Source organism: Hyposmocoma kahamanoa, unplaced genomic scaffold (genome assembly GCF_003589595.1).
Source record: "Hyposmocoma kahamanoa isolate Upper Pololo Valley unplaced genomic scaffold, ASM358959v1 232, whole genome shotgun sequence".
Taxonomy (NCBI): domain Eukaryota; kingdom Metazoa; phylum Arthropoda; class Insecta; order Lepidoptera; family Cosmopterigidae; genus Hyposmocoma; species Hyposmocoma kahamanoa.
Window position 1 is genome coordinate 8,382,831 of NW_020653750.1, and position 15,685 is coordinate 8,398,515.

Consider the following 15,685-nt stretch of genomic DNA (forward strand, 5'->3'; position numbering starts at 1 on the left):
GGTCATTTGAGATCAGTCCCCCGACGCATGGCACTTGCTGAAAATAACCCGTGTGTCATCGGACCTACTTACTATGAGCGTTTACCCGCTACTTTAAGACTTGAACCGTCTGACGAAACATTTAGGCGCCGGCTGAAAGACCTTTTATTGAAAAATCCTTTATATTCTGTAAATTAATTTATAGACATAAAATTTTAACGATATTGAGTATTAATTAAGTAATTTTCTATTTTTATTCTGATTTTTACCGCATTGACACTCTTGTATAATTGTTATCAACTTATGATGATCCTTGATGGAGAATGGTATTTGATATGTAATTTAATGACAACAATATTATATAACAAATTGTTTGTTAATTTTCTAATTATTGTGTATTTTTCTTATAATTTTCATTTTTGTCTGACGATCTCAATATAATTTCTTATACTTTGATGTGTAGTGCAATTTATACTCTAATGTTATATTTTAGAAATAAATAAATCTGAATCTGAATCTTTTAAATTTAACATGTACTAAACTTTTGTATTTTTCTTATGATTGAGTCTTCGATTTTTTATAAAGTAACCGCCATTTTTTTTTACAAAATATAATTGTTTTAATAGCACCATTCGATTGGGCGCAAAATTTCCTGTCAAACTGTATACATAACTAATTTTCACCCATTTGGTGGTTACGTTAAGTGATCCTATACAACTGACGATATCATACACAAAAAAAATTCAATATGTACAATTATACCTTTGTTACACCGGATTATTACCACTATATCAATGGATATTAATATAGTAATTGCCTAATTATATTACCACACTTACTGTAAAGCTAACGGCCTGGAATCATGTGTCCAGTGAATGTGAATCTCAGGCTCTCCACGTACAGTGCAAGTAAGACGAGCTGCAGAACCTCTGACTACCCATCGTGTTTCTCCACCGCCTCCTCCTCTGGTCAACTTTGGAGGTTCTATGACGGAATTGTATTAACAACTTTTCGGATGCCACAAATATACAGCCAAAATGAAACACGCAGACTGGAAATCGTATTAAATCGTAATAATCTTCTTTTTCGTCAATGTTTAGAATCTCCAGATAATGTAATAAGAACATGTCGATATAATATACTAGAACTGTTTTAGAGTCCCTTTTTTACTCGTAATATCAGAGATCATTTGACTTACCTCTTACGTCAAGATAAAAAATGTGATGAAGATAGGAATGTTGGACTCTAGCGGTGCATCGATACCATCCTTCATGTTCTGGCGTTGCGGCTTTCAACCACACAGTTCCATCAGAGAGTATGGAACCACCACTAGCATCTATTGTTTCTGATTGACTCCAAAGAATGTGACGCCAGTTTTCATTATCTACGCAAAATAAAAGAATGTGATAAAACAATGTGCGAAACACTCTGATTGATTTGTCGATATCTAAACATCATCTAAATATTATTTTGCGCGTTATAACTTTCAATTAGACATGAAAGAATTACCGGAAGAATATTCCCAAGATATCCTTGGTGAAGGTTGCCCTTTAGCTGAGCAAGGAAGAAGTAAAGCAGCTCCTGCCGACACTGAAGTGTTTTGAGCACGCCACACCCATGTAGGTGCCTCTGTGAAAAAAAACTACTATAAATGCTGTGCCATCCAACAAGAACAAAGAACTAAATATAGTCCAGGAAACAGAAATACCTTTGACCATTAAATGAGCGCTGTGGCTGACAGAGCCATAATCATTTGTAGCTTTACAAGTGTATTCCCCCGTATGAGCAGCTGTTAAGTCTTGGATAATCAATAAAGAAAAGAAGTCCATGCTCTTTTGCTCCACCTGCGAATAAGTTGTTCTTTTGCTGTATAATTTATTGTAAATTGAATGTATCCAACAAGGTTACGCTATAAATGTGTAACTGTCCGCAGTACCTTTAAAATCGAGGGTATCGGCAAATTATCTTTATGCCAAATAAATTGTATTGGTTTATCCCCGGAAACCAAACTACAAGTTGCTTGCGTACTGCCTCCGACTTCAAGCTCCTCAGGAAATTGGAATGGCATTATCTTAGGGGGTTCTGCAAATTTATATAAAAGATTAGCGGTTATACCAAATATATTATCCTGAAAACAGAAACATAATTCGCACTGAAACTTACTATGCACTTCGATACGAACGGTCCTCTTTGCCAACTCCCCACTTTCAGCATGGACTTCACAAGAGTAGGAACCCGAAACTGAACTTCTGATTGATGCTAATCTGAGCATGCCACGTTCATCACTAGATTCCGTAGAAGCTTCAATAATAGATCCATCATCACGCTTCCAAATTACTTCTCTGTTGAACAACACATTTAAAATGTACTGCTCATTTCAAAGTCAAAAGGTTAACTTTAAAAATTACGTTGACTTACTTTATAGGATATCCATAATATGGACAATACACAACTACGTCATTGTCTGCTTTAACGTGAATTGGCGGCAAATATCTTATATTCGGTTGTCCTATAAAGTGGAAATAGTATTAAATGTTATTAAAATGTTATCAATTACTGAATTTCTAAAGATATTTTTTAAGACGCACCGATAACGTTCAGTCTTGCATAATGAGCTTGTGATCCACGAGAATTTGTTGCGTTGCATCCGTAACGGCCACCTTCTTCTGGTGACCTGATGTTTACGCTGAGAGTTGACACTATCGTTCCTTCCTCACTACCTGGTAATGTTTCCGCCCTCGTATTTATACTGTACCTGAAGTTATTTTATTTAAACTTTAATAACATTCCTTCATAATGAATTTATCAAACATGATTCCATATCACAAGCATACTTTTCCGGTGCTGACGGCAAAGGTCTATCGTCTAAAGTCCAATAAATTCGAGGTGAAGGCACTCCAGTTGCTGCACATCGTAATCCAATGTTTTGACCCACTCTTGTCACAGCCTCACTGAAAGTGGCCACCAGTCTTGGCGGCCTGTCTGAAACCCATTTTAGGAGTTGAGAGATCGATATTTTAACACAGAATTTATACACCTTTCTGTTGTATAGAATACCAAATCACATCTGTAAAGAAAAAATTTACCAGCGATAAGTAGTTCAGATCCAGCGACGGCGGATTCTGAATGATCGTGGACAGTACATTGATAAAGGCCTCCATGATGGTTCCGAATTGGACCCAGTGTCAACCGAGATTGGGGCGCATGAAGTGGCCGGCCTTCGTGTTGCCAACTTAGAGTAAGTCCGCCTCCTCGACCTCCTTGAACTGAGCAGTTTAAATGGCCCGATCCACCCGTTCCAATCATCTACAATAAATAATTCACCAAAGGTTTTAAAGCCAAGTTGTTTTGAGAAAAGGATTTACGCCATGATTACCCTTGACAGGGGTATTATTTTCCAATCATATTAATCGTACAAGAGGTTCATTGAATTATACATAAACCTATTTTATTTTACACTCATTAATAACAACGAATGGTCTACCCATTTAGTAATAAACCTCTTAAACGTACCAATGGATTTGGCGTCACGGCAACTGTCAAAGGCTCATAGACGACTAATCGAGTTAGCACTCTCGGCGAGGACTCTGCGCCCACAGAGCAGGCATACCGGCCAGTATGATGCGGCCGAACGTTTGCTAGTACTAATGTTCCACTGCGCACTGTCCCTTCACCTGCTGACACCCATGTTCCACCTGGCTCTTGGCGCTGCCAACTACAAATTCAAAACTACGTTGATTCATTACAGCTATTCTTAAGAAACAGAAAAATCTTGAAACTCAAACTCAACAAAAGTCTTACGTGCTCATGTCGGAAAACTGAAAGAATTACAGCGAATTACTTAAGGGTTACTTACGTCACACTATGTCCTGTCATATGTCTCAAAATACAAGGTAGTATCACAGCATCACCAGCCCGAGCTTCGATTGAATTTAACTCAATGTTTTCTAACCAACTGCTATCTGCGTGATTGATGAAATATTGATTCATGAAATTCGAAATTGGTAACACACTCACTAGTAATTTCTATAAATTGCGAAAATAACGTACCATCAGTCGTGAGCCGCAAAGAAGAGCTTGGAATATCGAGAGCTAGACAAGAATACTCCGCTTGTATATCGGTTTGTGATAAATCTGTGCCAAGCAGCAAACCACTTGCTCCAGATATCCAACGAGTATCTAAAATCACATTTGTTTGATTTCCATATGTCTGTTACAAAAACATACTAAACTCAAATACCAAGATTTCTTACCAGGGCCTAAATATCCTGAAGGTAAAGGCAGCCCGTCTTGCAACCACGTTACCTCGCCGAGACCGATTTGGGGAGACATCTCGCAGCGCAGTACAACGTAGCCTCCTACTTTGGCAGGAGTTAACTGGCGTGCAGTGTGCGAGAGAACATTGTCTTCCACTATAAGAAACATTAAAGCTGAAAATGCTGACCATAAACAGTACACCATTGAAATGAACTGCATTATTTTAAAAAGAATAGATATTACCGGCCCTATATAAATTTTAATAAGTGTGTTACCCAAGAGTCCTTTTATGTTTGGAAAAGAAATAAGAAACAAAAAGAAATGGAATAATAAATAAGAGAATAATTGCGTCAGACGTGCCTTTGTTTGTGAAGCAGTCTCATTATTGACTCGTCAATTGTGAACTGACTTTAAAGTCGTTTGTTCTAAGGAACAAGCGCGCTGTAATTTGGTAAATGGACTCAACAGGAATTCGTAGAAATTTTACTCATTTTAAACATAGACACAGGTAATACTATAGCACAGTTCAGCGAAAATATCAATAATTATACCTATACAACGCCTTTGTGTTGTAAACAACTACTATACCTATTTACGTAAAAAAGTCATTTAATTCTTTTTATGCCTTTTACTTCGAGGTAAATATTAAAACATCAAAGTGTGGAATACTTTCTTTGAAACTCATTTCAATAAGAATAAGCTTCTACTGCGCCCCCATTTGTTGCCTCCGAATTCCTCTTTTGTAGCCTACTCCATTGAAGGGAAAATATTAAAATATGGTAAGTAAAATCTGTAACTTGAGCGCTAGTTGTGAGAGGAGATGTTCCTACTGACTTCGCAATTGGAGAACTCGTTATCGTTACTTTGTGGAAGTCGATGTTCAACATCAATTCGAATATCTTGTATTGTCTTGCGATTCTTAACGAACTTCATCTGACTTACGAGTAACAAGGAAACGCTTGGTTGTTTACAAACATGCTTCAACGGAGAGGATTCTCTATAAAAATATTTTTACGCGATAATTATTATGAGCATCTCTACCTTATAAATATAAAGAAATAGATGTTTTACTTTAACAAAGTTATTTTTAGAGAGGGAGACATTATGTTCAATATTTAATTAAAACTTTTTCCGAGTCCGTCGACAGGAAAAATGATTGAAAGTGATTGGGCTCAATTTAAAAATTCATAACAAGATATCTATATACCTGCTTACTTGTTATAAGAGTCGATTGAACGACTGAAGTGGGCTGTTATTAATTTTATTTCATATTTCCCAGGCTGTGTAACGGAAAGTTACCTGGTCCAACTTGAGTTGAAGTAGTAATTAATTTCTTTTGACTTCTTCTCCTTCAACGCCAAGAAAGAATCTCTGTGACTATAATTACTTGTTAAATATAATCCGTTCATATTGCAAAAGTGCAGTTATTACTTAATTCTTAGAAATAATATAAACAAGGTTTACTTTCTGAAAAGGAACATTATTCAACTTAGCAAAGAGTTGCCCTGTTTCGCCTCGAGGGAAACTAAGTTAGTTTTAACAAGCCTGCTATTTGCGGGCTATGTGGAGGCTGTGTAGGGAGAGCGTACGACGGAGACGAATGAGACAACTCGATGCTTGATTAACACTGAATATAATAAGTAATAACATTGATGTAAATACATGGTGCTTAACAATAACAATTCTTATACTACACTTTCCCCGTTACAAAAATAAAATAAAATTTATATAATTTCTATTTTATTTCTATCGTTATACAAAAGAAATACTTATACATACGAATATATTTTCTTATAGCATAGTTACAAAGGGTAATATAGTTAGTTACATTTTATTTTGTTTAGTAGTCAAAAAGCAATATATTATTCTTATTAATTTTTTAATAATAATTATCATTATTTTGTATACAATAAGGTACTTAAATTAATTATGTGAGTACCTACTTTACTTATGTATTTTACATAATATAAGGTTTTGTGCGATTTTTGTGTACTATTTCTTCCTTATTATTTCTCATGATTTTAACGTTACATCCTAAATCTTCATTAATTAAAAATGGACCCGAATATGTACTATCCATTTTGTTGCCAGTTTCATTTTTAAGTAGCAAATAATTACCTTTAGTGTACGTCACTGGATTAACAAATACGTCATAGGCCTTCTTCCGTTTTAACTTATTTCCTAATAAGTTCTTCCTTGCATCTTGCTGTGCAACCTGTAATCTATATTTTAATTCAAGTGGATAACTATCGTAGTTATATAAAGGATCTATACCGGAATCTAAATTGTTCGGCAATTTGCACGACTTTCCGAATACCAGTTCATGCGGTGTGTACCTTGTCTCTGTATGTACCGTATTATTGTACGCGAAGCACCAGAACGGCAGCCAGCTGCTCCAGGAACATGTTCGGTTAAGGCAATTAATACGTAAATACGCACCCATAGTCTTATGTGTATTCTCGAGCGCTCCTATGGACTGGTGGTGGTACGCTGTTGAAGTAAGGTTCTTAATTTTTAATAGTTTACAAACTTCAACCATTGTGTTTGAAATGAATTCAGATCCACGATCTGTTGCAATTTCCCTGGGTATGCCAAAACGCAAAATAAAATTATTTACAAAAGCAGATGCAACCGATTTAGCATCTTTTGTGTGAAGCGGATATGCCTCTATGAACTTTGATAGCTCACACTGTAACGTGAGAACGTAAGAATGACCGGCATTATCTGTAGGCAGAGGACCAACTATGTCTAAATAAATCTTTTCAAATGCATAACTTGACGTACTGGTTATTTCCATAGGCTGTTTGATTTTATTTGAATATTTTTGTTTTTGGCAAAGGTCACATTTTGCTACAAACTCCTGAATATCCTTATCCATACTAGGCCAGTAATAAAACTTTTTTATATTATTTGACATTCGCCTAATACCCGCGTGGCCACTAGTGGGCAACAGGTGAAAGTCATTGATTATTACTCGCCTATCATCTACGTTATTTATTCTTTGTACGCTTTTCAATACACAGATTCGTGGTCCGGACCAATCTTTCGTTTCTCTTATTTCATTTATTATCTGTGCAATAAAACTTTTATTATTCTGACTCTTTATTATGCATAATTCCTTTATTTTTGTTTTCATACACAAGTTGCATAGATCTCTCACCAACACGTCTCGCGTAATCGATGATCGAGATAATATTCCAGTAAAATAAATTTTACTCTTACTTGGTACATAAATAAAATAATTAGACCTTTCCATAATTATTTCTTTTCTCTTTATGTCTCTCAATTTCCTATTATTTACTAATTCTAACTCAACCAAATGTTCTGGCTTTTTAATTATCTCCACAACTCTCGGTTGATCAGACCTTGAGTTCGGGGGATGATTATCGGCCACCAAATTTGGCGTATCTCTCTTTCGTTCGCTCTCTCGCATGCGTCTCACTTGCCCACGAGTCATAACATTTAAAACTCGTTCATTTAACATTTTTAAATCATCAGACGTTATCAGTATTCTTGATAAGGCATCCGCGGCTGAATTTTTGCTACCTTTTATGTATTCTATTGTATAATCATATTCTTCTATTTGTAATCTAAATTTAAGTAATCTGCTAGAAGGGTCGCGCATACTAAATAAATATACTAATGGCCTGTGATCGGTTTGGATTTTAAACTTTCTGCCGTATAAATAAGGTCGAAAATATTTTACACTCCACACTATCGCTAAGAGCTCTTTTTCGATAGTGGGATAGTTCTTTTCGGCTTTATTTAGAGTACGGCTAGCGTATGCTACAGGCCTGCCGTCATTATTACATAGCACCGATCCTATGGCGTGTCCCGACGCGTCTGTTTGCAATATAAATTCATTACTCTCCTGAAAATTTGGGTACTGTAGAACAGGAGGTCTAACTAAGGCTGTTTTTAATGAATGAAAAGCATGTTCACACGCTTCAGTCCATTTAAATGTTACGTTTTTACAACACAACCTGTTAAGAGGATAAGCTTTTTCTGCAAAATTGGGTATAAATTTACGGTAATAATTCGCAAACGCCACGAACCTCTTTACGTCATCTGTGTTAGCTGGTTTTGGGTAATTTTCTAATACTTTAGTTTTTTCTGGGTCAGGTAAAATACCTTTTTCTGATATTACATGGCCAAGGTACAAAATTTGCTTTTGTAAAAATTTACATTTTGCTGGATTTAATTTCAAATTGATTTTGCGTAACCGAGACAAAATGTCCATTAAATTTTTATTATGATTTTCGAGGTTTCTACCAAAAACACATAGGTCATCCTGATAAACCAAACACTGCTCGTAATTTAATCCCGACATAGCAATCGTAATCATTCTAGAAAACGCATTGGGACTAGTTTTTAGTCCCATTGGTAATCTAGTCATTTGATATTGATTTTTGGTTGTTGTGAATGCCGTGTATTGTCGACTGTTTTCATTTAATTTTATTTGATAAAATCCTTGATAGAGATCTAAAGTAGTGAAATACATTGCACCAGACAACGAGTCTAGAATGTCTGAAATATTTGGCAGAGGAAACTTGTCATCTTGAACTTTTTCGTTTAATTTTCTGTAGTCAATTACTACACGCCATTTTTTAATACCCGTTGAATCTAGCTTTTTAGGTACTAGTAATAATGGACTCGACCAGGCACTCCTACATTCCTCTATTATTCCATCGTTTTGCATACTTTTTATTTGTTTATCTATTTCCGATTTTTGGCTTTGTGGTAAACGATACGGCTTTACGTAAACAGGAGTAGTATGTGGCTTTAATTCAATAGTATGGTCGTATAATGAAGTCGTTGTCAATTTATCTCCTGGTACGTGAAAGACGTCTGGAAATTTGGCACAAATGTTTTCAATAGACTTTTGTTCTTCCTCATTTAGATTTTCAAATTTTAGTAAAGAAAACAAAGACTTGACCCTCTCTGCGTTCATATTCGACTTATTAAAGTGACATAAATAATAATCGCTTAACTTAGAAACGTTTAAATTAAAATAATTCAAAATTACATCCTCATTTCGTGTATTCATTATTTTAAAAGGTATCTTACCATTATGCGGCTGTACTATAATGTTAGCAATGTATACTCCGTGACATAATTCTTGAGAACTAATGACACATTCTTGTTTTAACTTCGTGTCAACATAATGAATTGATTCGCTTCTTGCTGGAATTGTTAAATATGAACTATCTTGTCTCAAATAAGTAATGGGTAATGTGACAGGTCTCTCTAAATTACAAATTCTTAATTCATTTAATTCGAAGTCTACAACTGCTTTGTACTTTGTCAAAAAATCTTGCCCTAAAATTCCATCAGTTTTGCATGGTAATTTATCAAATACATAAAATTTATGTTTTATAGTGGAGGTATCAATTTTGAGCTGTAAATAAATATATCCTTCTGACTGTACGCTTCCACCAACGCCGTTGACGCAAAGTTTTTCTTTATGGAATGGAATGCGTAAACATTTTACTCTATCGTGCTTGACAACTGAAATCGAAGCGCCGGTGTCGATTAGCCATTCGCTTTTGTTGTGCTCATGCCTGTCCAAATTAATACATACTTTACATAAGCTGTTGCACATACATACATAGTCAGACTCGAAAAAAATTATTCAAATGTGACATATTTGCTTGCTCTGATTCATCGCGGTCACGTTCCGTTGCCATGCAGGGGTCACCTGTTGTGGATATAAAGTTCACATTCCTATGGCATGATTGACGGCGATTGCCCTGATACCTACCCCTGTACGAGTTTCCACGAGAAAACACTCTTGGGTTTCTTGGATGATATGAGTACTGTGGCCGTCTGTAATAATAATTTGGTGTATTTACCTTTACGGCGGACTGCCCTCGCGCGTATCCTCTGTGTCCTCCGCGCGCTTTCGCTGCTCGGTGGGGGGGTGTAAACCCACGGGGTTGAGCGGACATGCCCATTACATCCGCTGAGGAAATTATCGTGATCTCTTCATCTTGCGCTGCTTGAATGGCGTCTTTTAGTGTATTAAAATCACGCGCTGCAATTATTGTACTTGTTCTACGGTTCCTAAGCCCGTCGGCAAACCGTTTAATTGCGTAATTTTCGTTTAACGGGCGCAGAACATTATAATGATCAGAATTTCCGTCCGATTGGGTAATAGTTAAATCCGCGAACAATTCAGAAATTTCCTTGCCAAAATCAGCAACAGTGCGTTCATTTTGCTTACATGTTTGAAGTTTCATTTGTATGGCCGATGCTGATTTTCTTGGTAATAATTGTTTGCGCATATCGGTCAGTAATTCTGATATATTCTCGTATTTACTAGATAATTTTAGCTTACCCGATTGAGACAGCCTAGTTTTTAAAATAAAGGAAATTAATTTTTTATTCGATTCGTTATCTAAGGTAGTGGCATAGTACTCAATACTATCAATTAATTCTTTCGTATTTTCTTCTTTGTCACTCATGACTGGCAGAAGACTTAACGCGACCTTCAGATCGAACGTTGCCATTTTTAATATTTCTTCACTTTCTTTTTTTATATTGCAAAGATTCTTTACTTCACTGTACAATAACTTAAAATCCTGACAATATTTATCAATAAAAATTTTTTCTTCTTTACTTTTTAAATGATATACCTTAGTAATAGCATCTATATAAGTGTTATATTGTTCTAATAATTCATTTGCCTCTTTAAGCTTAGTTTCAATTATTTTTCCACATCGTCTTTTAGGTCCAATTTTAATTAAGTAGGTTCTAATCTTTGAAAGCTCTTCATTTAAATTTTCCAAATATTCTGACATACATAAAATCGCACTTACCTATATATTTATACTATTTATATTATATACTTAAAGTCTATAATGTACATATTATAATGTAGTATAACCGTTTATTAAAAAAAAAATTTTTTTTGTTTCGCACTTAAATTTTCATCATTTTTACCACACTTACACTGATATTGAATGGGGTTTTCACTCACTACTGTACTAGTTTATCAAAGCAATTTGCTTCGTGACAGGAACATCTTGCGACTCAGGTTTCTTCATAAGGAATCGGGGTCGTCGTCGTTACAAGGAATGCTCGCTCCTTCTTACATTTTGTTTAACCGTATTATACCTGCATCAACGCCTCGCTGCACTCTTTTATTGAAACACCTCACACAATATCGGATCATAATGATAGCTCCAACCATCAACAGTATTATGATAATTGCCACCATGGACCACGAAATGATCCCAATATTGGTCACGATATGATTGTTTGTAATTTGGTTGTTAACACCGACTTGTGCGGTGACTTCCGGTTTTTCAGGTATTTTTGAGTTACACATTTTTGGCACTAAAATTTACGTCCACGTCCGTTAAGTGTCGATTAGAATAAATAATATACATTTTAAGTCCGTTGAGCCAAACTGTAACCGGGCACTAGCTACATCCCAAAAATGGCAGGGTCGCCATGTAGGGAGAGCGTACGACGGAGACGAATGAGACAACTCGATGCTTGATTAACACTGAATATAATAAGTAATAACATTGATGTAAATACATGGTGCTTAACAATAACAATTCTTATACTACAGCTGTATGGTTTATGTAATTATAAAGTATAATATGTATATAGATACACAGAATAATAAATATTGCAATATTTATTGAATATCATAATCCTTTAATTTTTTTATGATATCAAGTGATGTGCTTTAAATCGCGAAGACCTAAGGGACACTGCCTCTGCGCCTGCCACTCTGAGACATAAGGTGGCAAGTCCCATGTGTCTGTGATTTCACCAGCACCAGTGCCCTTCAAAACCGGAACGCAGTAATGTGAGCATTACTGCCTGGAGGCAGAAATAAGTTAGGTGGCAGTACTGCCCTGGACGAACTCTTTCATAAGGAGCTCTACTGCCACTGATGTTTTTCTACCATGGTATTGATATATTTTTTGTGAAAATATTCCACTAGTTTGATGTTATTATGAATACAAAGATGGAACAGTCCTATATCTTTTCTATATAAGCTTTGTTCATAATGACCCCCCTAAAACCTTGTTACTATAACCTGTGCAAGTAAGCCCGCATAGGGACCCACTCAGTCAGGTCCTGACCCCAGATTAGCCCGTTTGCACGAACTTCATTCGGTGAACTTGTAATAATTTCGGGAGTGTACCAAAGGAAGTAATAATACACATATTTTTTATTGATTATTATGATTATTAGTAATATACATTGATATAATAAATTTACCTGTGTATTTATTGAGTATTTATTCATTTCATTCATTTAATTTCTTTATTTATTAATTTTTATTGCAAACACAAAAAGCAACTTTCCCCTCAGTTATTTTTTCAAAGGTGAGTCGGACGAAATCCCTTTACGGGATAAGCTCGCCTTTGTGCACTAACATTTTAAATTGTTTCTTAAAATTTGTAATCTACTTTATGGTACAATAAAATGTTTACATACATATATACATATGCTACAATATTACAAACTAATCAATCAATAATTTCCGATAATTTACATACAATACATGTGATTTTTAGGTGTTTTTTTAGAAAATACAAGTGGGTATTTGGCCGCCATCTCACCTGATGTGAAAGTGATGATACGGTCGACTATAGAGCACGCACACCTAATTAAACTTGTGGGATTGTGAATAGTACGTCTTACGGGGATACTTCTTTCGCCCCTAAAAATGCTGCAGCAGCTAAAGCAGCAAGTAACTAACAAAAAAGGAGACATTAATTCGTGTCCGTATTTTACTGAGACTAGATCCCAGTCATGGCGGACATACCATCTGTTGCGGACTTGGCATTTCTGAGGGTATTTATTCTCTCACGCAAAAAAGTCATAAATTACTGCTATTAGAATTTTCCTCGTTGATCATTACCGAAACAAAGAGAAGTTTACCTTGTTGCGAACTCATTCTTAATTTAATTTTTAAGCCCATAGGTCATAGGACCATATAATCAGAAACGTCGGGTATATTATCTAATCCGGGCCTACGGCATCCATAATGATTTTCCCCCACCCCACGCAAAAAAAATCATAAATTACTACATTTAGAATTTTTCTCATTGACCATCACTGAAACAAAAGAGAAGTTCATCCTGTTGCGAACTCACTCCTAATGTCATTTTTAATACTGTAATTAAAAGTTTTCCGTGTAAAAAGCTGGAGCAGCCGTGGGCTGTTATTCATTTTATTTCATATTTCCCTGGCTGTGTAACGGAAAGTTAATTGGTCCAACTTGAGTCGAAGTTGTAATTTGTTTTGCCCTCTTCTCGTACATCTGTTTATTAAACAAGGCTGCTGTTTAAGGTTTAGGTAATTTTCATTATATCCAAGCACAGAAAATGAAATGGTCAATACCAAATACGAGCACTGTTTATTTATTATGTTTCCAGTAGAATTCAGGCTTACGGGATTAGATTTAATTAGGATTATCTTATCACTTCGAGGAATCGGGGTTTATTACGAGAGGATTAACTGTGCTATGTATAGAATTTAGAAATAATTAACACCGAACCGAGTGTTTGCTACTGATAGTGTTTTGTTTTAATGTAAATACTATTTGTGGGTTTCAGCGGATTGTGAATTGATTGTCAAAGCGTGTGCGTAGGCTACGCACACGGCGTATTTTATACGCGCCGCAGACGCGCTGTAGTCGCGTGTATGTATCGTGCATTTTGATAAGAGATAGCTTTAATTGTAGTTTTGTTTGTTAATTAATTAAATAAATTAAATTAAAAAGCAACTAGTACCTACATGAAATTCTAGGTGTAAACTCCAGTTTAGTTTATAAGCTTTTTGCTTACAACGCGATGTTTGCGTGCCTTTCAATCGATTTATTACAGCGCGTCGTCGACGCGCATAAAATATGCCGTGTGAATAAGCTCTAATATCACAGTCTTTCAGAATCAACAATATCACGATCCGAAATAGTGTAAGCTCAGTAAATCCTCGTTTGTTACTTACCTGTCGGTCATATCCTATAATATTATACTATTATTAAGCTGTTTTTTTTATTAAAAAAATAAATGAGGTCAAATATCCTCATCTCACCCGATGGAAAGCGACGCTGGGGTCGACGATGGAGCATGCGCATCTAAATAATGCCTATTCAATGTCGCCTTGAAAAAGCTTAAATTATGGTTTTCAGGGAACAAGTCTGTAGGCAGAGAATTCTACTCTTTGATCGTTCGCCATATACATGTCGAAGCGAAACGTTTCGTGCGAAATCTTATAATATCTACAACACAGGGGTGAAACCATAGCCTACGTCTAGTACCTCGACGATGGAAAGGGGAAGACGGAAGTAATAAAGCCAAATTTCATTAATTAATTTGTTTGATTGAAGGCTAGATACTCGTATACACTATTGCTCACAAACAAGAACAAAAACGTTACACAAACAACTAGAAACTAATGTGGGCAAGTGCGGCCTTATCGCTAAGAGTGACAACCTTTGATGCATAGGAAAACTAAACAAAGTGGGAGATGTAATGTGCCAATGGTAAAACTTCAAACCTAAAAACCTACACTATACGATATAGAGTTTCTTTACTTTTCCTTCTTTTTGTCGAAATTATCTCTCTATATAGGTATTGACGCAGTCATAATATTTTATAGCACTCATATACAGAGTGTTTTTTCTAAAGGGGGAAATCCGAGACCATAGAAGATACAAGGAAACTGTCTTAGGAACCATGCTTCTGTTGTCTCGAATTTTTTCTTCCCATACAATAAATTATAAAAAAGTAAATCAAATTATTAAATAAAATTATTATTAAATAAAAATTAATTAAAATTAGCTTTAAAAAAAATTAGTCAATTTTGTTCATTTCGTACGAAAAATATTTGATTTGAACAACTTCGGCTATTCCGAATTTTTTCGTCCCATACAATGAAATGATCCCTTTATCAAACTAAGTCGATTAGCACTAAAAAAAATTTTGATAAATTTTATTCATTTTTATGGACAACTAGACCAAAAAATTGACTATGAGAAAATTGTTTTCACAAAAAAAGGACTTCATGGTTCCTAAGACAGTTTCCTTGTATCTTCTATGGTTTTGGATTTCCCCATACCAGAGAACAAAACGTAAAGTAAAGAGAACGGACAATCTCCGCCCCTCCCTAGCTTTAGATACCGCAACACGCCCCGCACATTGCCGGTCACAATTTGATATTTGAATAAAGTTTTCATTTATTCTTTACGAAACTTGTACGTTAATATAAAACATCATTTTACGTTACTATTTATAATGGTCGTGAATTATGCTGTGACTCATTCAGTTATAGTTTTCTTCATTTATTTACTGCAGAGTAATATACGTATGTGCAGATTTATTATATCAATATAATGAGGCGCCATGACTTCGTGAGCTAGTAGACAACGGTTCTCGAATTTGCAAATCATTTTGCCGATAAATAGTACGCAATTTCAAAT

General features: G+C 35.4%; 2 protein-coding genes across 2 annotated transcripts in view; both read right to left on the reverse strand.

Moving 5' to 3' along the window:
• LOC113228655 (Down syndrome cell adhesion molecule-like protein Dscam2) overlaps positions 1 to 15,685 on the reverse strand; it is an 81,231-nt gene that overhangs the window by 26,362 nt on the left and 39,184 nt on the right. Inside the window, exons 4-17 of the mRNA XM_026462011.1 lie at positions 4,233 to 4,391; positions 4,030 to 4,158; positions 3,836 to 3,941; positions 3,493 to 3,694; positions 3,066 to 3,285; positions 2,814 to 2,961; positions 2,568 to 2,734; positions 2,398 to 2,488; positions 2,143 to 2,321; positions 1,916 to 2,061; positions 1,688 to 1,823; positions 1,489 to 1,608; positions 1,178 to 1,363; positions 819 to 963 (exon numbers count right to left, since the gene is read on the reverse strand). Of these exons, the coding sequence (XP_026317796.1) occupies positions 819 to 963; positions 1,178 to 1,363; positions 1,489 to 1,608; positions 1,688 to 1,823; positions 1,916 to 2,061; positions 2,143 to 2,321; positions 2,398 to 2,488; positions 2,568 to 2,734; positions 2,814 to 2,961; positions 3,066 to 3,285; positions 3,493 to 3,694; positions 3,836 to 3,941; positions 4,030 to 4,158; positions 4,233 to 4,391 (2,134 nt within the window). The remainder of the gene's footprint in view (positions 1 to 818; positions 964 to 1,177; positions 1,364 to 1,488; positions 1,609 to 1,687; positions 1,824 to 1,915; positions 2,062 to 2,142; positions 2,322 to 2,397; positions 2,489 to 2,567; positions 2,735 to 2,813; positions 2,962 to 3,065; positions 3,286 to 3,492; positions 3,695 to 3,835; positions 3,942 to 4,029; positions 4,159 to 4,232; positions 4,392 to 15,685) is intronic.
• Positions 8,962 to 10,571, reverse strand: LOC113228536. The gene is made up of 2 exons (XM_026461883.1): positions 10,089 to 10,571; positions 8,962 to 9,420 (listed from the first exon to the last, which is right to left on the reverse strand). Exons 1-2 carry the CDS (start codon positions 10,518 to 10,520, stop codon positions 9,382 to 9,384), a joined length of 471 nt encoding a protein of 156 aa, XP_026317668.1. The 5' UTR covers positions 10,521 to 10,571; the 3' UTR covers positions 8,962 to 9,381.